This window comes from Elephas maximus, chromosome 5 (genome assembly GCF_024166365.1).
Source record: "Elephas maximus indicus isolate mEleMax1 chromosome 5, mEleMax1 primary haplotype, whole genome shotgun sequence".
Lineage (NCBI taxonomy): Eukaryota > Metazoa > Chordata > Mammalia > Proboscidea > Elephantidae > Elephas > Elephas maximus.
This window is the reverse complement of record NC_064823.1, coordinates 160,315,403-160,339,749: the sequence shown is the minus strand read 5'-3', so window position 1 is coordinate 160,339,749 and position 24,347 is coordinate 160,315,403. Positions and strand designations below refer to the sequence as shown.

Here is a 24,347-nt window from a genome sequence, read left to right as displayed (position 1 = left end):
CCGCTCTGTGCCGCCATCTGGCTTTTTGCCTGTCTTTCCCGGACATGCTCGTAAGAGCCCACAGGATCTGTGGTCACAGCACTTACCTCACCTGAAGTCAGCTGTTGACTGTTTCAAGTTCATGGGCTGCCCCTCCCCATGAGAGAGTCAGCCCCTTGAGGGCAGGGCCTCTGCTCACTCAGGGTGGTATCTCCAGTGCCCAGAGTAGGTGCTCAGAAATGGGTGCTGAGAAGACCAACCATTCAGTGGTTCAGAGCATGAACTGGAAAACCATTTAGAAACTGTTCGCAAACGGTTTGAAAGAACATGCTGAAGAGACAGTCAGCCTCTCTGAGTTCCTCTCCTCATTGGGAGAGTTGGAACTGGCAGCTCTCTCAGGGGTCACCCCGTGCCCACGGGCTCCGCCAGGGAGGAAGGGCCCCAGAGAGACAGGGCTGTGGGATCCCCCGCAGGGCGCCACGTCCCTCTTCTCGCCCACAACGCGCTGCTCACACTTGAACTGCCAGGTCTTCCTTCCTTTGTCATCGCATACATGCTGCCAGGTGTGTCTGGAGCTTTGTGAAGCCACCCAGGAGCTCTCTGTCCTGCCGGTTTGTTTAACGTGGGACCCCGCCTCGAGCAGAGGCGCACACCCTACTGAGTGCTGTCTCTCCTGCACCCTGCGCAGATCCCAAGTCTCTTGTGGACAAGGGTTTACAGGTCTGCTACCCACAGGAGGAATGGGGTGACGGGGCCTGGCCTCTGCTCCCGGCGGGCCTCTTGGTGAGGGGTCTCCTCTCCCTGTGGGCTCTGCGACTTGTACATGCTTTTCTCACGGGTGGTTCATGTAACTGATGTGGTCATGCAGGTGCCCCTGCCCTGAGAGAGCTGCTGCCCTCCTCGGGACTGGTCCTGAGCATTAGCTGTGGGTGGGCGGAAGGCTTCGGGAAGTTTGCAGAGCCCTGTTCTGAGGCCCAGGGGAGACCGTTGCCTCGGGGCCCCATGAAGACCGGAGGCAAGCGTCCTTGGAAGGCTACAGATTTCCTGAGAGCTGGTGGTCTTCCTCTTGCTTGGATGTGTTTTGTCAAAAACCTGTCGGTATTCTGACCTTAAGAAAGCAGAAAGTGCCCTCCACATACCACTGTATTTCTGTGCACCTGCGGCTCCCCGGCACCAGCGGTGCTTCAGACTTAGAACTCACAGGCCCCATTCTGGCCTCCAGGGATCCTGCAGAGCCCCCCTTACTGGGATGCCATCGTTGACAAGTGGGCCCTCTTTTAGGGCCTTGATTTGTGGCTGGTGGGGGAGCTAGACAAGTGGGGGAGTCAGTCGTGTGAACTACGGTGTGAACTTAAGCACAGCAGAAACGACCACAGTTGGAGATAATACCATGCGCTGTGATGACCCCGCAACATCGCTGCCTCCCCTGTGAGGGGCTGCTAACGTGCTGTGTTGGTTCTCGACACACAGTGGGCGAGTGTGAGGCATCAGCTATGCTGCCGCTGGAATGCCAGTACCTGAACAAAAATGCCCTGACCACCCTGGCTGGACCCCTCACACCCCCGGTGAAGCACTTCCAGCTGAAAAGGAAGCCCAAGAGTGCCACACTGCGAGCAGAGCTCCTGCAGAAGTGTAAGTGCCCACACCTGCCTCATGGCACACGCCTGCCTCACAGCCCACCTCACACCCGCATCACACACCCACCTCACGCCCCTCGCGCTCACGTCACACACCCACCTCACACACCCACGTCACACCCTCCTCACACACCCACGTTACAAGCCCACCTCACTGCACACACCTGCCTCACACACCATCACATGCTCCACCTCACTGCACACACCCGCCTCACACACCCATCACGTATCCACCTCGCTGTATACACTTGACTCACACACCCATGTCATGCGTCCACCTCGCCGTGTATACTCACCTCACAAACCCATGTCACGCACCCCTCTCCCTGCGCACGCCTGCCTCACACACCCATGTCACGTACCCCCTCCCTGCGCACGCCTGCCTCACACATCCATGTCACGCACCCCCCTCCCTGTGCACGCCCGCCTCACACATCCGTGTCACGTATCCCCCTCACACATCCATGTCACGCACCCCCCTCCCTGTGCACGCCTGCCTCACACACCCATGTCACACACCCGCTTCATATGCCCACTTTTCCGTGCACGCCCAGGGCAGAGGGCTGAGCCTAGGAAAGCCAACAGCCGGGCAAATCGTAGCTTATCTTACTTCTGTGAGCTTTACTTTTTTCATTTCATTTTACATCTGAAAACACATAGGCTGTCTCTTCAAGAAGACAATCAGAGGTTTACCTAACTTTTTTAACGAGTGTTGAAAATGCAGTATGGAGTATTCTGAAAATCTCCTTCAGAAACTTCAGAATGTTCCCGCTAAGATGTCTGTAATCTCTCTTACAAAAGGGACATCTGTGCCAGCTGATCATGCCATTACCCACCTTCCCAGCAGGCAGCGGGTGCTGGTAGTGCAGCGGGCCACGTGGCCGGAGCGGCAGGGAGCCTGGCAAGGCAGGCTGTGGCTCCTTGTGGAGCAGCGGCGGTGGCCTGGCGTCTCCACACTCTTCTCGACTCGCCAGTCTGACTGGCAGGATGTTTGGTCCTTTTGTTTAATGTTTTCCCAAATGGCGGCTGACTCAGGTGTGCGTGGAAGAGTCAAAACTGATCCTTTCAATCGATAGAAAAAGCAAAATTTTCATAGTTTTATTTTGAGTGGTTAGGCAGTTAATATTCACATGCATGATGCCATTTTTGGAGAATCAGAATGAGGCTCCCCCATAGCCGCTGCCCATACTCTTGGTCAGAAGGGATGCACTGCCCTGGTGGCTCGCCTCATGGCACAGCATGGCTGAGACCCAGGGCCCAGGGCAGCCTTTACAGGGAGCGAGGCTGCGCTCACGCTGTCGCTCCCTCCTCAGGCACCGTTCAGCTGCTGGCTCGGCCTCTCCATGAGTTCAGCAGTCACACCGCCTCCCAGCCGTGGGGCACAAAAAGGAGTCTGTCCCCATCGTCACCGGCAGCGGCCCCTGGGGTCTGTCCCCTTCTCCTTTAGCTCTTACTGAGCCAGGCCAGGACGCTCACTCGTCCCTGTCGTCCTGCTGTGCATGTGGGAGGACGGGAGCCCCAGACTCTGTAGCCACACGGTGGGGTGAGGGGCGTCTCGCAGGTCATGGGGTGAAGCCCAGGCCCCAGCTCTGAGCTTCGCCAGGGTCCCCACACCGCTTCTGCACCAGCTCTTCCCACCCAGTCGTGCAGGGGACAAGAGAAAGCCCCTCACCCGACACTGGTCCTTCCTCCTCTCCTTGTCCCCTGTCCAGGAAGGGTGGTCTGCCTGCCGGGGGGTTGGGCGATGTTGCAGGTGGCCGCTTGGCCATGCTGCTCCCGGAGCTCACCGTGGGGAAGCAGGGAGCCTTCTACACGGAAGACGGAGTGAGCTCTCTGAGCTTCCTGGCCGGCTTCTCAGTGGTCAGGTGCTTGTGTAGCAAGTCTCTGGGTCTGTGCGTGAGAATCACACATGGACGTCACAGCTCAGGCTTTTCAAGCAGACGCCCCGGTTTAACTGGCAGGTGCTGACCCTGTGACCCTTGTCCTTGCAGCCACCGAGACCGCCCAGCAGCTGAAGAGGAGCGCGGGGGTGCCCTTCCATGCCAAGGGGCGGGGGCTGCTCCGCAAGATGGATACGACAAGTAAGACCGCCTCTGGGGCTCCAGGCGCGAGCAAAAGGGCACTTGTGGGGTGGGGAGCCACTTGCCACTCGTCAGATCTCTGGGCTTGCCTGAGCTCAGGTAGCGGTCGCCTCACTGACAGATGTGAGGTCCTTTCCTTGTTAGCAAAGTTGTGGAAACGTTAGGGTCTGGACAGATGGCTCATTGAAAGCCCTGCAGCCTGTGGATACGCACGGGACTAAATTCACAAGCTTTCCCACTTCCAGTACAATCTGTGAGGAAGAGTGTGAACACAGTCCCATGCGGAAGACCAGGATGTGTTTTGTTCCTCCCTGTCTGTGACAGCCCTGCCCGGGGGTGACTATGTGTGTGGTAGCACCTGCTCCTGGCCTTCCCCCGGCCCACTGTGCCTCATCTTGCTTGGCCACGCGCTGCTGGGCTCCAGCAGTTTCTCCACTGATAGGGAGGTCAGCAGAGGGTGCCCTTCCTGCACGGCCCTCACCACACACTGGCCATCCCCAGGCACCTACAGACTGCTTAATGCAAAGCAAAGGTGGCTGCCAGCTGGTTCCACGGAGCGTTCTAAGCCGGTGCCTTTATTTCCCTCCAGACCTGAGTGTACAGCTCTACGGGGGCGATGGTGCGTGGAGGGAGAGCACGTGGGGAGGGTGCGTGCCAGGAGCTCCCAGCAAGGACATACTGTGTTTCTGAGCAGCTTCCCCGGGGCAGAGCCTGTCCCTGTCACCATCCATCAGGCGAGGTCTGGGGGATGAAGGGGTCTCTCCTTGTGGGGTGTGTTGGGTGCCCATGATGGACTTTGAGGTCCCCTGACAGCGTGAGGACCAGTAAGATGTCTACCCTGAGAGGATGGTGCTAGATTAAAGGTTAAGCCTGGAGTTCTGTCTGTGCTGATAGAAGACTGTGTTTTAGGGCAATGGGGTTTTCTTCTGTAGAGCACATTCTATCAACGTCTTTGGTTTGTTCAGTATTTTCGTCAAAGGTATCAGACTGACAGTGGTCCCCTTGGCACTGTGGATGCCTGGGCAAAGTCTTTCATTGCAGGCTCTTCTAGGCAGGCCGGGCACAGCGAGGGAGCTCCTCACCCCATAAATAAATACGCAATCAGTGAATGGGACTGGGTGGTGTGGGCCCACTTGGGGGCCAGGGCTTTATCTCCTGAACCAGGGGCATGTGGGTGGGGTGCTGTACCCTAGGTCTTTGGGGAGTACACCTTCCCCTGAGCCACGCCGGGAAGAGCAGCCTGCCCACTGTGGAAAGGGGGAGCACGCATAGCAGCCCTCCCGGGGTAGCCTGTCGTGGTGGTCTCTGGTCGGACGAGCAGCTAACTCCTGCAGGGCCAGGGCCCCTCTCCTGGAGCCCCCAGACCACTGATGGGCCTGTCCCCCGCCAGCCCCACTCAAAGGCATCCCAAAGCAGGCGCCATTCCGCAGCCCCACCACCCCCAGCGTCTTCAGCCCTGCCGGGAACCGGACCCCCATCCCGCCGTCGAGGACGCCACTGCGGAAGGAGAGGGGTGTGAAGGTGGGCCTGTTGTCCCCGCCCCAGCCAGACCAGCCCCATGTGCTTTCTCTCATAGTAAAGTGTCAAGTTCTGTCTGTTTTGGCAGCTACTCGATATCTCTGAGCTGGACATGGTTGGCGCTGGCCGAGAGGCAAAGAGAAGAAGAAAGACTTTAGGTGCGTGCCCTGGGCCACCCTGCCCATCTACAGAGGGCGAGACACTGGCTTGACCTGGCCTTAGGGGACTCCAGGGGGGCAGGCACTGCCCTGGGAGTCGGACTGGGGGGGTTTGGTCAGGGCTGGGGGCCCTGTGCCCAGAGTTTGTGTGGCCCAGGGCTGCTGTGCTGATTGGGGGCGCCTGCCCAACACAAAGAGGCTCCTTCTGGGCCCTTTCTCTTTTACTGGTTGGGGCTAACTTTCCTCATCTTAGTGACGGGTTTTGTGTTTTAACAAGAAATTAGCCTTTAACAGAAGAGAAGTTACCATATATAGCAGCTGTCTTCCTGGTTGACCCCATGCTTGGTGTGGAGCATTTTGGCGCTTTTGTAACTGACCCTAAGTGGACAGCAAGCTCTGTCCCTGCCAAGGGGGTCCACTGGGTCTGCACAGGGAGAGTGGGGTCAGCCACTGGGAGGCTAAGGAGGACCCTGCCGTGCCTGCAGACACAGAGGTGGTGGAAAAGCAAGCCAAGGAAGAGACCGTCGTGGAGAATGCCACCCCAGACTACGCGGCTGGCCTGGTGTCCACACAGGTAGGCCTGGCGCTGTGCGGCTGCCGTGGCGCCCCTTTTCGCCTCCCGAATCTTCCCACTGCCAGATATGAGCTCCCTTTCAGTCCGATTGGTACCTACTAAAATGTTTCCATCCGAGAATATATATGTGTATATATATATGTATGTACATATGTGTATAGATATGTACGTATGTATGTATGTATATATATGTATATGTATATGAGAGACGGCATGGGGCCGGGAAGAGCCCGATTTGGCATCAGGTATAGGCTTGAAGCTCGTATCTGCCACACGCGCTGGCTCGAGGGGCTCCTTGGGCAGGTCCCACACCTCTAGGCCTTGGTTTCCCTTCCGCAGGAGGAGGTGGCACTGCCAGGGGGAGACAGCATAGAGCCAGGGGGGTGCTGGGCCCGGGCTGAGGTGCCAGGTGTGAAGGCCTTGCCGCCTGCGAGAGTCTGGGCTGCCTGCATGTGGGCAGGGGATGGCGCCCGGGGAGGGGGCAGCTCGCTTCCCAGAGCCTCGGCTCAGAAAACAGTGGGGTGTGTGATGCGGCATAAACCTTGTTCTCAGCACCCATGGGGCGAGCCAGGACAGCATCAGCATTTCTGGATGATGGCTTGTCCCCTTGCTTAGCTGTGTTTTCTGGATTTCTTAAAATGAATGTGACTTCCTTTTTTCATGTGCTTTTGTGGTAAGAAAAACATATTGAGCTTCTTTTTCCCTCCAAGACGCTTGGTTTGGGAGGCTCCCTGACCCCCCCTTCCTAAAGCAGGAGCTGCTCAGCCTCTCATCCCCTCTGCTGAGGGTGGTCCAGGTGCCAGCCGGGGGCAGGGGATAGGGCCCGCGCTGCCAAGCCTCCGGCCTCGTGGCCTTGAGGAACCGCCTTTCCCAGCCCGGGGGGAGCTCTGTTGTCGCCACCCAGTGCCAGGCCACTGGACCATCGTGTCTACCGCATGGAGGTGCAGCGTCCGCACGGGGTGGGGCACACAAAAGCCACAGCCTCTTCCCAGAGGGACCAGAATCCTGTCTTCCAGAAACTCGGGTCTCTGAACAGTGAGCCGGCACTGCCCTCCACCAGCTACCTGCCAGCCACGCCCAGTGTGGTCCCAGCGTCCTCCTACATTCCCAGCTCAGAGGCCCCGCCTGGTAAGTTGCTGGGTGGTCTCAGTCCCCTCAGCCTTGCCAGCCCCATCATGAGCGGCCTGGAAATGAGGGCCCCCAGAGTAGCTGAGCTGCCAGCCAGAGGCCCAGAGGCCAGCCTCAAGAACTGGAGCAGAGCCGAGCGGCTTCTCTTGGGAGATGGCTGATCCAGGACCGTCTCTGCCCATTTTCCCAGGACTCACCAGTGCCAACCCCACATGGTGCTGTTTGGGGTCAGCAGGCTTTTTACTGGGGGTTCTCCTTCAGCCCCTGCTTGCCCTGGTGGAGGGGGCCTGCCAGGCATAGCATGGCTCTGTCCTGGCCAGACAGGACGCTGCCTGCTGGGGGGCTGTATAGGAGCAGAATCCCCATTTGTGGGTGGGTGAGCAGGAGTACCCAGCGGGCAGGGGCCCCTGCTGGCAAGGGGGTGGCCTTCCTGTGTGAGGGATCAGGGCCGGCACCAGCGAAGGGTCCCAGAACTGTGGGAGACTGTCTGAGGAGGAGCTGGTCTCAGCTGCTGAATTGACTCTCGAGGTCTTTCCTCCACTGCGTTCTGCTCTGCCTCCCTGGTACTTGGCCCTGGCATGGCTTGCCTGGAGGGCTGGTTGAGGGCCAAGGGTCCCAGAGGGACATCCCCCCATCCCCCATTTTCTCACCAGGGCCCAGGGTATGGGAACCCACCACTGCCCAGAAGCTGGCCAGGCCCAGACTCCATGTCTACGGGAGGCGGGCAGAATCTGGACAAGGTGGAGGCAGGAAATCTAGACTCTGGGCCTAGAGATACCCTGGTGCTCCCTTAGCCCAGCTGGGCACTGGGGGAGGGGTATGGGAGAAGAGAACGGGGCTCCTGGTGGGCCTGCTGGGGTGGGGGGCAGGGCTCTCGCAGCCTCGTGACAGACCTGGCAGGCACCTCAGAGCCAGCCATCCACAGCACCACGGGGTGCAGGGGCAGCCCTGGCTTCCGCCATGGGCGGGGATCTGAAGGCAAACAGGGCTCCTTAAGTAGGCAGCAGACCTGCAGCAGGCAAGCGCTGGGGGTAAAGGGCGTGGAGTTGGTGACAGGTGAGTAGGCCTGGAGTGTGTCCCAAGAGTGGCAGCCAGGGGGGCTTGCCTTTCCAGAAGTGCCCCTTGACCTGGCCTGGAGCTGGGCGCGGCACCCCTGTGCAGCCCCCTCTGGGCCTCACTGTGCACATTCTGCTTGCAGCGCCACCCTCCCGGGACGCCAGCCTGCAGGCCAGCCGACCACCTGAGGAGCCCAGCACCCCGAGCCCCACGCTCCCAGCCCAGTTCAAGCAGAGAGCACCCATGTACAATAGCAGCCTGACCCCAGTCACGCCCACGCCTGCGTCCGCCACCCCAACTTTGCCCCTGACACCTACCACGCCTCCGGCCGTCGCCCCTGCAGCCCAGACACCCCCAGTGGCCATGGTGGCCCCGCAGACCCAGCCCCCAACCCAGCAGCAGCCCAAGAAGAACCTGTCCCTCACGGTAGGTGGGCCCTGGTGGGCCAGTAGTCAGTCCTGGGCTCCCTGGTCCCCGCGGGGCAGGCCTGGCCCCAGCTACCCAGGTAGGTGGTGGGGCCTCAGCTACCTGCGCCTCCAGTCTCTCCCCAGACCCAGGGGTGGAGGCACAGGGGAGCCTGCCTGGGCTTCCCAGAGAGGGAAGGGTGGTCCAGTGGGAGCCTTCATGCCTGCCTCCTGCCCACAGAAGGAGCAGATGTTTGCTGCACAGGAGATGTTCAAGACAGCCAACAAAGTCACGCGGCCCGAGAAGGCCCTGATCTTGGGCTTCATGGCAGGTTCCCGAGGTATGTCCCTGGTGGGTGGGGCCTGGGGCGGCCAGGGTAAGGGCCTGGGGACAGCCCTGTGTGGGACTGTGGGGAGTGCCAGCCCAGCAGCCCCTCCCCTTCAGAGAACCCGTGCCAGGAGCAGGGGGACGTGATCCAGATCAAGTTGAGCGAGCACACGGAGGACCTGCCCAAGTCGGACGGCCAGGGCAGCACCACCATGCTGGTGGACACAGTGTTCGAGATGAACTACGCCACGGGCCAGTGGACGCGCTTCAAGAAGTACAAGCCCATGACCAACGTGTCCTAGCTGGCCGCCGCCCGCAGCCCCGCGCCCTGCCCACCACAGCCCCTCAGCCACCTCTGTGGGCCTTGACTCCGCGGGGCTCCGAGAAACAGACAGACAGATGGACAGCTGGCCGGGTGCGGTCCTCCACCCAGCCTCCCGGACATGTGGCCGAGCCCCAGCCTATTTAAGTTTTTAGATTAATTTCTCTGGGGTGTTCTGGGCTTATTTTTTAAATTTTAATATGGGTTTTTTTTGTGTGATTGAAGATGCTTTTTCGGATTTAATATTACATTTTTGAGCATTAACCTGAACAGTCACATCCGTTCCTAATTTTAGCTGCAGCGCTGCCTGTTAGCCTTTTCCTTTTTTTTTTTTTTACTTAGAGGAATTCCACTGGCCGGGTGAGGGGTCCTGCTCGCTGCGACGCCCTCCCCCTCAGGTTGAGGGGACCAAAGGCCCGGGCACCAGGATGGGGAGTATGGATCCCCTGGGGTCGTCCACCGCCAGCACCCACCCCGCACCCACTGGGAGTTTTGTATTTGTCTTTTGTATAGCTATGAACAATTCAGACCACTCTTCGGTCCCTATTTTCATTGTAAAACGATCTGAATAATTAAAGTTGAGCTTTTCTGAGAACGCCTGGACTGGGTTTCCGGGCAGCCCGCCCATCCTTTGTTGTTGCCATGCCCCCAGCCTGGACCCACACCACCCCCTGGGTGCCCTGTCCGTCCTCTCAGTGGAGAAGGCAGGCCTGAGGGGCCCTTCCTGGTACCATTTCACCTTGAATGTCAATTTTGGAACCAGGTTCACTTTTTTTAAAAAGTAAAATTTTTTTCAGAGTAATGCAGACTGCAGCTGCCCCTCTCATCGCCGTCCCACTGTCTGTCACCCAAAGCTGCGTGGCATTCAAAGGCAGAGTGATTCCACTCTGAAGATGGGGGCCCACCTGGCTCTGGGTCGCAAGCACTGGAGGATGGTGGGACCAAGGCCTCGGTGACCCACAACCCTCCAGAACTAGAAACAAAGTCCCAAACTTTAACACATAACCTCACATACAAATAAGTTTAAGAAAAAAGCCTTTAAAATTTTTTTAATACAAAAATATTCATACACCATTTTCCAAACACAACTTTCCACTTTAAATGCTATTTTTTCCCCAACTGGCAATTCTCAGATCTACATTTCAGTATATTCCCCCCAAAAGTGAACTTCAAGTTTTCAAACCTAACTATCAAAACTGGTGGCAGCACCGATATTCCTAAAAGGCGCTATGGCCGGGGCTTACGTGGTGGAGGAAGTTTAGACACCAATAGGCACATTTAAGTTTATATTTAATCTCTGACAGGGCGGTTCACATCTCAACAGGGTATGGGGTACACGATGCCCAGCGAGACGGTGTCTCACTGATGGGCATTCACCGAGGACTCCTCGTGGGGGCTCTCGGGGGACCAGGACATTTGGCAACTGACAGTTTTTTGCATTAACTTTAATGGAACAGGTTTAATTCCTAAAGGTGGTTCTGGAAGATGGATGATACGTTATGGTTTAGATATCAAGATAAATACTTCAGAGCAGTCGGAGCGCAGAGCTGAGTGTGCGGAGCCCAGGTGGCATTGGCTGAGGACCACCGGGGAACTTGGCCCAGGCTCAGGCTCTGTGGGATTCCTCGTGGGGGAACAGCTTTTGGTGCCAGCCTCGTCTCCCGTCAGTGAGCAGGGGTTAGTTACCGCAGCAGACCCACGCATCTGGCCTGTACAGTTCTGAGGGGCACCACGTTTGTAAAGAGGCTCCCCTACTGGCACAGGGAGACCCGACAGCATGTGTGTTTTAACAGTGCTTACGTGCTCGGGGTGCTGGCTGCCTTGCACGAGTGTGCATGAGTGTGCACTTGATGCCGATTCTCGAGCTGACTCTCGATGCCACGGCGTTCTAAGGTGTTGAGGCAGTTTTTGTTTTCTCAGTAGTGACAAAGGATCGAAGCTCAGTCACAAAATCACCGAATCCTCAAAAACAAAATCTCCCCCAAACACCTAGAACAGAGCAGGCCGGTCAGAGCACAAGCCACGTCCACACACGGCCGTCAGCTCCAAACCATATTTTTACTCAGATTTTATAAGCTAGGCTTCTCAAGATTTTCAAAGTTAGTGTTATTTTCTCATTAGCTTAGCAGGTTTTAGAAACGGGAACCATACTTAAAATAATTCTTGCGGTATTTCTTTCAGAAATCATAAAGAGAATTTGGAAATACATCAAAGTGAGTCAAAACTCAAGATTTTACTACTGTCAAATACAGTAAAAGTTAACCTGTTTCCCAAAGTGCACTGCAAACCAACTCAGATTCCCTAACTTACGCCGAGTTCCTTCAGCTGGTAGGATGGGAGCTTTTGGACAAAACGTCAGCCTGTACCTGTGAGAGGCACCCCGGGTTCTCCCCGTGGGCCCGTCTGGGCAGCTGCTGCCCAGGCGCCGCCTGAACCTGGGCTGGAAAGGTCCTGGCAGAGGTACGGGAGTGCTGCCTGGCTCGTCACTTTGTAACACCCTTTCCCCCTTTTGTGCATAAGGAGCATAAATAGAGCTCTGGGGGGAATGCCCCGCAGAAGCTGCGTTTATCAGGCGAGGACGGCTCCAGAGGTAACTAGCCTGTACATTTACAAGTAGTCAACTGGTTCGTAGTTTTTTGTTCCTTTTGGTCCCACGTATGGTTACTTTTCAGGACCACAGGCAGGGCAGCCACCAGTCAGCACAACTCTAGTCAGTGTGCAGGGAAATGTCTGGGTGTGTCCAGGGCCCTGCACACCAGAGGCAGATTCTCCGGGGCCCTGGAGCCCACGAGGAACATGGCTTCCCAGAGTGCAAGCTCGTAGAATCAGAGGAGCTAACAAGTCTTCAGCCCAGATATTTACTGCAATTTTATAAGACAAAAAAAAAAAAAAAGAGAAATGGACCCAAGACCTCAGTAGAAATTTTCATAATTACTAAGGAGAGTTGTGTAAACTTTTCTGAAAATGGGTGTTCTCCTTAGATTATCGTTAAGAGGTGGAAAAGAGCACCTGCTTCTGGGTGTTGCCCCCACTCCCTGTCCCCTGGGCGGGGCCAACCAGGCCCCTTGGCTAGGGCATTGGGTAGGGCAAAGGCACACACTGGGGCCCCACCTTCCTCAGGGTGCTCCCAACTTCCCAGGGTCAGGAGGAACCCCCAGAAACGAATCAAGTCTTCCAGAGAACTCACTACTTCTCCGATATGTCACCGCACCGGGCTGGGCCTTTTAATAGAGATAATGGAAATCTCACACCAGAAGTGGCAGACTAGCCCATCTCAGGAGCAGCAGGTGGCACTCCGGGCGAGAGCAGACCCACAAGGTCCAACAAAATGGGAGCAGCTTCAGACGTCAGTCTCTGAAACCTCTTCCTTCATCAGACCCTGGGAAGAAGTTTTCCAAAGCACCGGTTTCCCGTGTGACCAGGCCACTGATGGGGCACCAGGCACAGATCGCACCGGGCTGGCCCCATGGGCATGGGCTGGACCAGTCCCTGTCCTGTCACCTAAAATGCCCACAGGGCAGAACGCAATCCGTCCAAGTCGGTTTTCATTTACTCCCAAACACAACCGCTGCAGGTGCCACCGTCTGGTGGAGGCTGGGGGCCGCGTCAGTAAATACACGTCTCAGTCAATGGTGATTTGTGAAATAAGTTTAGCAAAGATATATTGAGAATAAAAGCCAGAAAACGGTAAAGAAAAGCCAAATGGAAAAAATATACAAAATATCTTCCCAAAATGCTGGTAAGAACCTAGTGAGTTCAAAAAACAGGCTGCAGGGGGCAGGCCAGGCCAGGCTGCTGGAAGAGGGCGCAGGCCAGGCCACAGTGGCAAGGGGTGGGGGGGGGTGGGGGGTGGGGGGTGGGGATTGGGGCAGGGGCACAGTGGCTCCGCAGGCTGACATGCTGCTGGCATCTAGGTCACATCCGTGAGGAAAAAGTGAGGGGAGAATCTTAAAACCGCCCTGTCACTCTCACTGTCACCACCCCCAGCCCCAGGCCAGCTTCTCACTAGGATGGAAAAGCAGCATTTGGATGAAAAACTTCCTATTAGTACAAAAATCATACAGCTGTTTTCATAAGCACAAAATAAAAATCAAAATCGTGGTTTCAAAGGACTCCAGGGTCAAGGTCAGAGGCCTTGGGCTCCTGAGTGACGGTGGTACTAGGCAGAAGCCAAGAAACATTCTTCAGATTAAAAAGTTAATAGCGATCCTTTAGAAAAAATACTATTCTATACATTTCAGGTGAGATAAAACCATTTCATATGCCAATTTTCAGTCGTAAGTTTAACCTAGAAAAATAAAGCGGGAGGGAACCCTGACATTCTCAGAAATTCAAGTGTGACTGTGGAGCTGTGAAGTAAGGCTGGTTTCTCTGGAACATTCTGAACTACGCGGCTCAGAGCTGGTCATCAGTGCAGATGCAGCGGTTGCTGCTGAGGTGGCTCAGTGGTGGGGAAGGTGCTCCCTCCCGGGGGCCTGTACATCGGTCATGGGGGCAGAGGTCATGGGGGCAGAGGCTGGGTCCTGCGGCCAGCCTTGCGCTCAGCCCTTTACACCCACAAGGCCAGCTGCCCACACAGCCCTGGATCTGACCAAGCTGCCAGGCACTATTTGCCTTCAGTGACCCTCCGCCAACACCGCCTCCTCTTCCTCTTCCCCTTCAACTTCATTGGTTCTGGGCAGGGTTTCTCAGTCTTGGCACCTCGGACTGATTCGGTGCCCCCGTCATGCTCAGAGCAGTAGAGCCGTCCATCCTGTGTGGAGCTGAAGGCTGTCCCATCATGGTGGTCCTTGCAAAAAGAATTGGGACAAAAGTGGCAAAACGAAGTAGAAGGTTTGCCACACACGTCACAGTGATGCCAAGGACATTCCCACTTCCCTGCAATGAAGCAGAAAACATCAGCAGACATGAAGGACCGAACAGCGATGACCTCAACGTGTTCAGGGCTGGAAAGATTTTTAAAACTGCCTATCAATGAAAGCAAATTAAGACACTGCTTTTCATCCAATGCTGACAATTCAGGAGAAGGTAACAGGCTGTGCTCAGGACAGGCGGAAGGGCAGGTGGCGCGCAGGTTGTGCAGAGGGACAGCTCTGCCCTGACCTCACGGCGCAGGGCCAGGCCTGCCCAGGAGACCGGGCCGGTGGCCGTGGGGGCAGCTCCTGGCTGCTTTATCTGGACGCTGCCAGCACTTCCGTGAACACTGTCTGTGGGGGCCTGCTCTCTGTGAAGTAGGGCCAGCTCTTCACCATGTCCACTGCAAATATTTTTCCTCTAACCCTTTAACTGCCGTGTCAGCTTTCACCGTATGAAATGTATTTTTTATACTCAAACATGTACTTTTTTTTTTTAGCTTCTGGTTTGTCTTCGTGTGAGGGCCCCGCATCTTCTTCAGGGATTATAATAAACCCTGCACACTGATGTCTAAGATCTCTGAACTGGGCGGTGGTGATCTGGGCCAAGCCCACAGACTTCCTCCCAGGGGGAGGCCCAGGCTGCGCCCTCCTGTCAGCCAGTGGCCACCCCTCCTGACGAGCGCCACGTCCCAGATGCCGAGGCTGTGGAGTAGCCCAACCCCAGAGCCTTGCCTCCCACCCCATCACTAAGACAGGCAGCAACCCCCAGGGGCTGTGGGGGCTCCGGAAAGACTGTCGCCAGTTCTCCCAGTCGATCCTCTGGACTCGATACAGAGACCCAGTATAAACAAAGAACATTCAACTGCTGGGACAAAGGTGTTTACTTCCCCAGGTTGAGGGCTTTCACAGCCCACAGCGACATCCGGTTTGCTCCGAAGAGGTCCGGTCACAACATGGACCCTGTCGGGCAAACAAGGAGGCTCTAAAAGGCAGCTGAGGCAGCCACAGCGCCAGCCTGCCACTCACCAAAGGGCCGCTTGCCCAGCCCGAGACAGGAGAGGTGGTAGGCCTTGGTGCAGAACTTGCGGTCGCACAGGACCAGCTGGCCCCCGTCGCCACAGCGGAAGCACTCATCCTCGGATGCCTTCTTTCCTTCACCCTTTGTTCTGCGCCTCCTGGTTTTCTTCTTCATCTTTTTGCCCTTTTCCTCCGAAGAAAGGGATGTTGAGGTCTAAAATTAAATATAGTTCATTTAAAGAAAAGAACGATACGGATTGAAGCAATAATACAGGGCAAACTACAAAGAAGTCGAAGACCAAAGTGAGAAGCAGGAATTGTAGACTCTGGAGATTTCTAACATCGAAAAGAAGTTGGGCCATGCCAGACAGGGCTGTACGTCCAACATCTTCTTAGACTTAGGTTAACAGAAGCCAGCTGACCACAGGAAAGCAAGCAAGCACGAGCTCTGTCGACGGCCTCCTGCTGAGCAGACACAGCCTGGGGCTACCACCCACTCCCAGAGTGTATCCCGCTCCCCGTGGGCCATCCTAGGGTTTCATTATCAAGGTGTGAGCAGGCAAGAGACCAACACAACAAAGTCTGGGGACAGACATCCAAGAGGAGTTCCAGTTCCAGTGTAGACGGGGCAATTTCCAAATGTCTTCCGGCTGGGTCTGCCCAGCACAGGGCACTGAACACTGGCTTCTGACGGACGAAAAACGAGGGAGTCTGGCTCCTTCCCCGGGGCCGCCACTCCACCCTGCTGCTGTTTCCAGCCCTGTGTCCTCACCAGCCTCACCCTCAACACTGCAGGAACTGAGGCCTGCCTTTCACAGTACACAAGGGGCTCACTGCGCCACCTGTGCAAGCCAGCCCAGAGAGGTAAGGTCACACACCTCTGAGGCCAAATGTGTGGTGGACCACGAACCCCTTCCACACACCAGCTGCATTCTGTAGAAATCTCAGCCCCTTCCCCACTCAGTCCAGACCCCAGCTGCTGCGTGAAGCCCCTTCTCTCTCATCCCCACAGACCTGGGGCCAAGTCAGCTGGCACCGGCCCCTTCTTTCTTTGGTCCGATAATCTGGTGCACTGGTTCACAAACTCCAGGGAAAGGGCTATCTTTTATCCAGGAGAAAAAGGATACAAATGGGGCAAGTCTGGGAGGGGTCTCAGTGCAGAGCGTCCATGTCCCCAGGGGACACGTTTACCCTCCCGAGAGCAGATGTTCGCTCTCTCTAGCCCAGAAGCCAGACTGAGCCTCCGTCTTCCAAGGCCTTTACTGGCCTGCCCACATGGCCATGCTGGATGGCAACACGCCTCCTGAGGGTAGACAGAGCTGGGCCCCAGGTGCTCTTCTTGGTCTGTTCAGGCCCCAGTCACTGGCCTCAGGTGCAGTCTGGCTCTCAGCCACCAGGACCAAACGCCACACCATTGATGCAAGGGGAGCCCCATGCCTGACACGCACACCAAGTCGGCTTTAAGCCGCTTCTCACCCAGAGCGGTGTGTCCCCAGATGTATGAAATACCACCACTGGCTGTGAAACACACGAGCCTTTCTACAAACAAAGCGGCAGAGACTGTACCTTTGGCCGATCCCCCAGGAATCCACTACAGTTGGAGGCTCCACACCGACAGACGGTCTTCTCATTGCCCAAACAGTCAAGGTTGTAATTAAAGGTCAGCTCTGTCCCTGGGGGGAGAGGGGACACACGCTATGCTAAAATACTGACCTTTTATAACACCAAAGGAGTGTGTGCCTGACCCACAAGGCACATTCCTGTTATTTTTATATCTGTACTCAACACCATGGCTTATCTTTTGTGCTTCGTAAAATTGAGATTCAAAGGAAAACAGAACTCCCACTATCCCGCCTGCCCACAGCCTTTTCAGTTTGGCCACACGTAGCACCAGGCAGAGCCCATGTGGCTGAGTTGGCTAGCGGCACGCCTGAGGCGACGGTACCTGCAGGAATGTCGCACACGGCAAAGAGGCCCACTCTGGTGTCACCATTCACCGTCCACTTGAGGGTCTCACAGTTGGGCTGGCAGCTGTGGTTCATGAATCGTGAGTAGTTTCCTTTGGGGCCAGCGTCAATTATACGGTCCTACAGGGCAAAACTCAGGTTTCCAATCACATTCACATCTTCCCAAACATATGTCTGTATTTTTAAAGTGAATTGTAACTGTCCTATGACATGCTGGACAGGTAGTTGTTTGTTGTACTGAAAACCATGGTATCCCATGACCACTTGGACGGGACGCCCCCAAACCAGTCCTCTTTCTCTTGCTCACTGAGGGCAGGTCGGGACCACATGGAAAGGACCGAGCCACGGTGAGCACCCCTGAGGACAGGACAGTGAAGTGGCATTCCTGGCTGCCACCAACAGATGGCCGGCAAAGGAGCTAGGACAAATCTTGGCATCACACATGACTGACGAGTGTCAACAGCCCTCAGAAAACTCTCAGATAAGACTAGGACCCCAATTACAAGTAGGCAAGGACATAAATAATTCCCAAAGAGTGAGTCAGACAGACAGAAAACACCACAAGGTAAGATGTTCAGATTTCTAAGTGGTTGAGGAAGTGCAAGCTGAAATTACGACGAAATCCCCTTCACACCCCTGGCCCTCTCCAGAGCCCAGCCCAGCTTCTGCTCCCTGCAGGTCCCTTCAGATCCAGTGCATGAGAGGGAGCTCCACTCTGGGAGGTGAGAAAAGCCATGGAGAAACACGCACCAGTGGCTCCATCTGCCAAACATATATTGGCTCAGACCCCCAGGGGTACATGTGGACATCTGGGAGGACAGGAAGGAAACACACCAGGCTGCGAACACGAGTGGCCTAGAGAGGCAGCGGGGGACTACTACAAAGGCTACATAAAGCATGGCGTTTATGAATTCATGCAAGCTGACGTGTGAGAGCGGGCGTGAACAGATACCTAAACACATGCATCTTTTAACACGTAGCTCCTGTGGCCCCAGTACCAACATGGTAAGGACCGACAGGCCTGGAACGGCCATCCAATGGCCAGAGGCGCACGCCAGGCTCCTCCATGCAGTGCCCTTCAGCACGGCCTGGAAAGGCGGACTGCGGGGACCCTCCAGCCACTCTGGGGACCATAGCACTCCTGACCTTTGGGGCCACAGCAATAAGTGAGCCTGCAGAGGCCGTCCCTGACACACTGAGTGAAAGGTGGTACTGATTCACCCCTTAGAGAAAATGGGGAAGGTGGGGGTGGGGAGGGTGAAGGGGCATCCAGGGCCCGGCCCTGTCCCACTTGAATTTAATTTTGTTTATAATATTCTTTCTGGCTGAAAATTTTTCTCATTTTTATGCTATTTTATTGATCTTTTGCTTTATTGATCTTTTTGCTTTATGCATTAGGGTTCTGACTAGTTTATGACAGTCTTCCCAACCCTTCAAATGGTGTGAGAGGTGGTCAGCTCCAGTATTCATTGACGGGTTGCTGTTAAGTCGACCCTGACTCATGGCGCCCCCATATGTATCAGAGTAGAACTGCTCCATGGGTTTTTTTTTAATGGCTGATTTTTTGTAACTACCAGGCCTTCTTCTGAGGTGCCTCTGAGTGGACTCAAACGTTTAGCTTTCCAGTTAGCAGCTGCCAAGCACGTTAACCATCTGCACCACCCAGGGACTCCAGCTGCCTGCCGTTTAGGTGCTACAAAAGTACACTGTGTGTTTCGGGACATGTGCCGATGTGCAGAGGCTGGGCAGTGCCATGACAGAGTCAACGCCTGGGAAGGCCCCGCTGTCTGGACAACCGTTGTGCACGCAGCCCCTGCGGGACGGCGATGAGGGCACACCCAGCATTACCTTATCTATCGTGAGCATGTAGAAGTGAGTGATGTCGTTCTCGTGTGCATATTTGATCCTTGCCATACACTCCTCTTCGTCGATCAGCTCGCCAACGTACTCATTCACAAACTCTCCCTGAAAATCAGAGGAGCGTGATGACAAAGAAGAACCTTCTGGCCAATTCTTAGTGTCAAAGCTCGAGTCCCAACATTAAGACAAACCAGAAGGGGGCACCATGCAGATCATAATACCATCAGGGAGACAGCTTGCAAAGTCCCTGGGAGTTAAAGTAAATTTAAGTGATTTTATACATTTTCTACAAATAAAGGTGGTTGATGGAAGATTCATTCCAGTTTTCTTGAAGCAGCCACATTCTCACCCTCGCTTCCTCCATTTCTGGTCTCCTGACAGCACCGTGTGAGACTCCCTCTACCCTCGCTGCTCAGGTGTCCCTCTCCCTCACAGAGAAAGGGGTAGGAAAGAATGTGACAGACCACAGAACGAAACAGTCTGCGTCCATCCACAATCCAGGCAGGCGGAGGAAGAGACCACTGGGGCTCGTGTGTTTCACAGCAGTCTCCGGCGCTAACGAGACCACTGTCTGAGCTGTACCCTTCTCCTGTGCTAGCCCAGCCCTGGTACCCGAGGCCGTCCTGGCCCTAGCCACAGAATGGGCTGCAACAAAACAAGCTATTGCATGTCTCCTCGTACGGCGGGGCTTGGTCACGGACTGTGACGTAGGCTGCATCTGAGTGGCTTCAGAACTAGCGCTTCCAGGCCTATCTGGGACTGTCTTTCTCATCCCAGCCTCAGTTCACTAGGTGTTGGGTCCTGAGCACCCTGGCTGCTAGTCTAAGAAAAATGGTTACTTTTCAAATCTGTCATTTCCTAAAGGAAACATCAGAATTCTGCCCGGAGACGTGTTTTAAGAAATCTGTGAATTTTACTTTGATAGGTCTTTCATGTAACTTACTGTTATACAACGTTCGGGACAGTGTTTTTTAAAAGAACATTCTGACATGCACACAAGCCCACAACATGCACACCTAAACGGCTAACCCTCAGTGAACCGTTGCGTCCTAATGGGAAGAGAAGGCCCACCACGCCCCACCTTTTTGATGTCCCTCTTGGCCACCAGGCCCCAGCCTTTGCCATCCGTCTTAATGATCTTGGTCTCGGGGTACTGACGCTTGGTGAAGCACTGGTTCTGGCAGGACTCGCCCGCGGGGCACACCTGAGGGTGGCACTCAAACATCAGCATCCTGTTCAAACACTCCGAGTCGAAGCCGCAGGGATTTTCATCTGTGGGCTTACAGTTGCACTTAGGAATTTCAGAAATATCAGCCGTATAGATCTGAACCTTCCCATACGGCTTGTTCACCTGCAGGGGAAAAAAATAAGCCACTTTAACGCACCCATCACGTGGAAAGTCTTCCCCACCTCTGTACGCCTGCTCCCACCCCAGCTCTCTGGCCATTCGTGAGGTTTCTAAGCATCAGAGCCCTGTTCGGACACTGGCGGGTGACAGGTCACAGCCACCCACTCATCAGAACAGCCCCCACACACAGTCCTGGCCCCCACAGAGCTCCTCTCTGCCCTAGCAGCACCGCAGCGACAGGACAGCCCCTGGCCTGGAGGCTTTAAAAGGGGCTGGGGTGTGAAGCCCTGAGCCTCTGGCCCCCTTAGCTTAGTTTAGTGTTTGTGACCCTCATGTGCGAAAGAGAGCTAGCACTTATTCAGACAGGACGTTCTAAGACTGAGAGAACACCAGCAGATGGACCCTGCCGGGCACCCAGCAAACACTTGTTGGGAGCGCTCTCTCCAGCTGCACCTGCCCACCCATTTGGGAGCAGAGGGCCACACAGGACAGGGACATGTGGGGAGCAGGAGGCACCGTCTCTGCTTGTGAAGCCTACAGCTTAATACTAGCTGAAGAAGAGCAACCAAATAATAAAAGGAGTAGAGAGAATAAAAAAAACTAAAACAGAAAGGAGTAATTCTAAGATGTAGTGAAAGACGCCTGCTTCACAGGCTGGTGGAGCGACAAACGAGAGAAAACAATCCAGAAATATGTCTCAAGAACCTAAAAATATTCATGCTCTTTGACTCAGTGATTCCATTTCTGGGAATCCATCCCAAAGAAGTCTTACATGCAGGCACAGAGGTCCCACTGCAGCCCTGTAAGAGCAGAAGACCCAGCGCTTGACCTGGCTGGTGAGGAGGCCACAGCAGGGCAGTGCCATCTCGGGTAAGCACTGAGTGCTCTTAGATGGAAGTGTGAAGCCCTGATGAGGTGGTGAAAGGGCGTAGCCCTGGATGATCGTGCTCATGGGAGACTTAAGTAAAAAATGGACAGGAGTGGAACACGGTCTCCTGCCAGGCTGCTGGGTACCCTGGGATGGACACGGGCTTCCAGGAGACTAGGACAATTGGGGGCACCTGGCTATCCTCTCTGACCCCTGTGCCTTTCAACATGGGAGATCACTTGTCTCTTCTCTCTCTCCTCTACCCTGTGGCCAGTAACCAAGCCCATGGTCTGCACACAATTTTCCAAGAAGCGGTCAGGCAGCCGTCCGTGTACGCTTGTCTCCAGCCCCTCCTGCTCGCTCCAGGTGGCCTGGCCACTACTGCCCTTCTGGCCCCTCTCTGGCCATCAAGCCAAGCCTCCCACTTCAAGGCAAAGCCCCTGACTGCAGACAAGGAACAAGGCTTCCCGTGTGGCCTCTACACTGGGCACACAGGTGCTTGCTCCTGACATGTCTCTCACCGACCACGGCCTGGGGATGCAGAACCTGCACACCTGACGGCATGTACAGTTTCTGCCACGATTACTCCGCTCATGCATGTGGAACGATGCCGCTCCACAACGTCACCTTAATGTGCTTGTACGGCGGGGGTTTGCGCTCATTCTCCTGGCTCTCTCGGGCTTCCCTCTGGAGTCTGATTTCACGAAAACGAGCTTCGGCTTCTTGCAGTGCTAAAAGGTCAATGAAATACTAGTAAAAATTTTAGTAAATAAATACATCTACTTGTTAAACTCTTTTTTTTAATAGTTTAAATTTTCACTTTGCTAGTAAGTATGTTTCTCGTCTCCACAGACTGGTTCTCAGTGCTACGAGATGTTTTAAACAGAAGAATGCTCCGAGAGCCCTTGGTAATTGCTGGCCACCAGCATGGCATGGAGGGCCTCCCCAGGGGCAGGCTGGGCGGGTGCTCCCTACAGCTTCCCCTCCTCCACCGGGATTTCAGAACAAAGTACCAGACATCGATATTTGGGACTCACTATCCTAAGACAGAAAACAAAAACACAATTTTATTCACCTCAAAAAGGAGAAGGTTTCTGAGGGCTGAACAAGCGGCTCAAGCAAAAACAAGCAGGCAGCTCGAGTTCCCTGAGAAGGCCTGCATCGGTACAGGACCTGCCCGGCAGGCCTGCCCTTGGTGACGGGTCCCTAAGGCATACAGCACTACAGGGTTCCAGGCCGGCGGTCTGCAGACTGGCCGAGGCCGGACTTCACCACTGACAGCCAACTGTGACAGAGGACACGTCAGTCTACCTCTCAGTCCCATCCTTCTGCCTGAACATCTCCTGATGCCTACTCGTCTGGTTCACAACTCTGTGTGCCACGTGTGCTGAGGATCCAGAGGAGAGGCAGGCCCAGAAGACTGCAGTGCACTGTGCAGCATGAGCCAGCCTCACTCTCTCATCCTCTGGCCATGACAGAGCGTCCCTGAGCAGCCGTGTGTGTGTGCCGCCAGCTCCCTGATGCCCTGAGTGGCCGTGTGTGTGTGCCACCAGCTCCCTGATGCCGAGTGGCCGTGTGTGCCGCCAGCTCCCTGATGCCCTGAGCAGCCGTGTGTGTGTGCCGCCAGCTCCCTGATGCCCTGAGCAGCCGTGTGTGTGTGCCGCCAGCTCCCTGATGCCCTGAGTGGCCGTGTGTGTGTGCCGCCAGCTCCCTGATGCCCTGAGCAGCCATGTGTGTGTGCCGCCAGCTCCCTGCCGTCCTCGCTTGTCCTGAACCCAATGTGAATGCCACTTCTTCCAGGAGGCTGTCACATCCCTGTGTCTCACCCAAGCCTCCGTCTCGGCCAGCTACATCACACGGTCCTCACTCTGCCCTGACGCTGGCTGTGGAACCGGAGGCAGGAACATCCTGTTTACCTGTCCGCACCTAACACCGAATGAGGCAGCTGGAGCTTGACCCGAGTCTGCTGAACAGTAAGACGAGTGACAACAAGCCTCGGTGCCAGATCTACACGGCAAGAAATACACCTCTAGATTTCCATCTATGCGAGGGCAAGCTACGAACAGTCCGTGAATTAACACTAAGAACAATTGCTTAAAATCGGCTTTACAAGCCTTAATAGAATCCAAAGCATCAAAACATTACAAAGCATCTTTTCTTACCATAAAGCCATAAAAGTAGAAATCAATAACAGAAAAAAAAAGGAAAAAAAATTAAACACACAGAAACTGAACAACACCTTGCTCAAAAACTAGTGAGTTATAGAAGAAATTAAGGATGGAATAAAGAAATTCACAGAATCAAATGAGAAGGAACACACACCCTACCAGAATCTCTGGGACACAGCAAAAGCAGTGCTCAGAGGTTAATTTATGGCAATACATGCACACATCCAAAACAAGAAGAAAGGGCCAAAATCGAAACATTAATTCTACAGCTCAAGTAGAAAGAGTGCAGCAAAAGAAGCCCTCGGGCACCAGAAGAAAGCAAATAATAAAAATTAGAGCAGAATTAAATGAAAGAGAGAATAGAAAAACAATCGAAAAGAGTTAACAAGACCAAAAGCTGGTTCTTTGAAAAGATAGCAAAATCAATAAACCACTGGCCAAACTGACACAAGAAAAACAGGGGAGGAAGCAAATAACCCAAATAAGAAATGAGAGGGGCGATATTACAACAGACCCAACTGAAATTAAAAGAATCATATCACATTACAATGAAAAACTATACTCAAACAAATGTGAAAACATAGAATGGATGAATTCCTAGAAACACACTACCTACCTAAACTCACACAAACAGAGGTAGAACAACTAAATAGACCCGTAACAAAAGAAGAGATTGAAAAGGTAATCAAAAAACTCCCAACAATAAAAAGCCCTGGTCCGGATAGCTTCCCTGCAGAGTTCTACCAAACTTTCAGAGATGAGCTAACACCACTACTACTAAAGGCATTTCAGAGCATAGAAAAGGACGGAATACTACCCAACTCATTCTATGAACCCACCGTATCCCTGATACCAAAACCAGGTAAAGACACCACAAGAAAAAAAAAATTACAGGTCAGTATCTCCCATGAACATAGACACAAAAATCCTCAGCAAAATTCCAGCCAAAAGATTTCCACAACATACCAAAAAAATAACTCACCATGACCAAGTGGGATTCATACCAGGTATGCAGGGATGGTTCAACATTAGAAAAACAATGTAATCCATCATATAAAAAAAAAGACAAGAACCACAT

At 54.5% G+C, this 24,347-nt stretch overlaps 2 protein-coding genes and 1 non-coding gene across 7 annotated transcripts in view; 1 reads left to right on the top strand and 2 right to left on the bottom strand.

Annotated features, from left to right (window-relative positions):
• Nucleotides 1–9,945, top strand: part of NELFA (negative elongation factor complex member A) — a 28,388-nt gene extending 18,443 nt beyond the window's left edge. Inside the window, exons 3-11 of the mRNA XM_049886603.1 lie at nucleotides 1,450–1,611; nucleotides 3,608–3,697; nucleotides 5,088–5,218; nucleotides 5,304–5,373; nucleotides 5,859–5,947; nucleotides 6,964–7,075; nucleotides 8,274–8,557; nucleotides 8,777–8,876; nucleotides 8,981–9,945. Coding sequence (XP_049742560.1) covers nucleotides 1,450–1,611; nucleotides 3,608–3,697; nucleotides 5,088–5,218; nucleotides 5,304–5,373; nucleotides 5,859–5,947; nucleotides 6,964–7,075; nucleotides 8,274–8,557; nucleotides 8,777–8,876; nucleotides 8,981–9,165 — 1,223 coding nt within the window. The 3' untranslated portion in view covers nucleotides 9,166–9,945. The remainder of the gene's footprint in view (nucleotides 1–1,449; nucleotides 1,612–3,607; nucleotides 3,698–5,087; nucleotides 5,219–5,303; nucleotides 5,374–5,858; nucleotides 5,948–6,963; nucleotides 7,076–8,273; nucleotides 8,558–8,776; nucleotides 8,877–8,980) is intronic.
• A 3,101-nt stretch (nucleotides 9,946–13,046) lies between these two features.
• NSD2 (nuclear receptor binding SET domain protein 2) overlaps nucleotides 13,047–24,347 on the bottom strand; it is a 97,946-nt gene continuing 86,645 nt past the window's right edge. For 4 of the 5 annotated variants that reach the window (XM_049886596.1, XM_049886593.1, XM_049886595.1 and 1 more), the window contains exons 16-22: nucleotides 21,729–21,832; nucleotides 19,967–20,236; nucleotides 18,874–18,990; nucleotides 17,004–17,145; nucleotides 16,625–16,731; nucleotides 15,068–15,272; nucleotides 13,047–14,063 (exon numbers count right to left, since the gene is read on the bottom strand). In XM_049886596.1, coding sequence (XP_049742553.1) covers nucleotides 13,792–14,063; nucleotides 15,068–15,272; nucleotides 16,625–16,731; nucleotides 17,004–17,145; nucleotides 18,874–18,990; nucleotides 19,967–20,236; nucleotides 21,729–21,832 — 1,217 coding nt within the window. In that variant the 3' untranslated portion in view covers nucleotides 13,047–13,791. The remainder of the gene's footprint in view (nucleotides 14,064–15,067; nucleotides 15,273–16,624; nucleotides 16,732–17,003; nucleotides 17,146–18,873; nucleotides 18,991–19,966; nucleotides 20,237–21,728; nucleotides 21,833–24,347) is intronic. The other variant, XM_049886597.1, reaches the window with a different exon arrangement.
• LOC126077635 (small Cajal body-specific RNA 23) lies at nucleotides 17,256–17,380 on the bottom strand. The gene has a single exon (XR_007517804.1). It is a non-coding gene; the product is annotated as a small Cajal body-specific RNA 23 (non-coding RNA).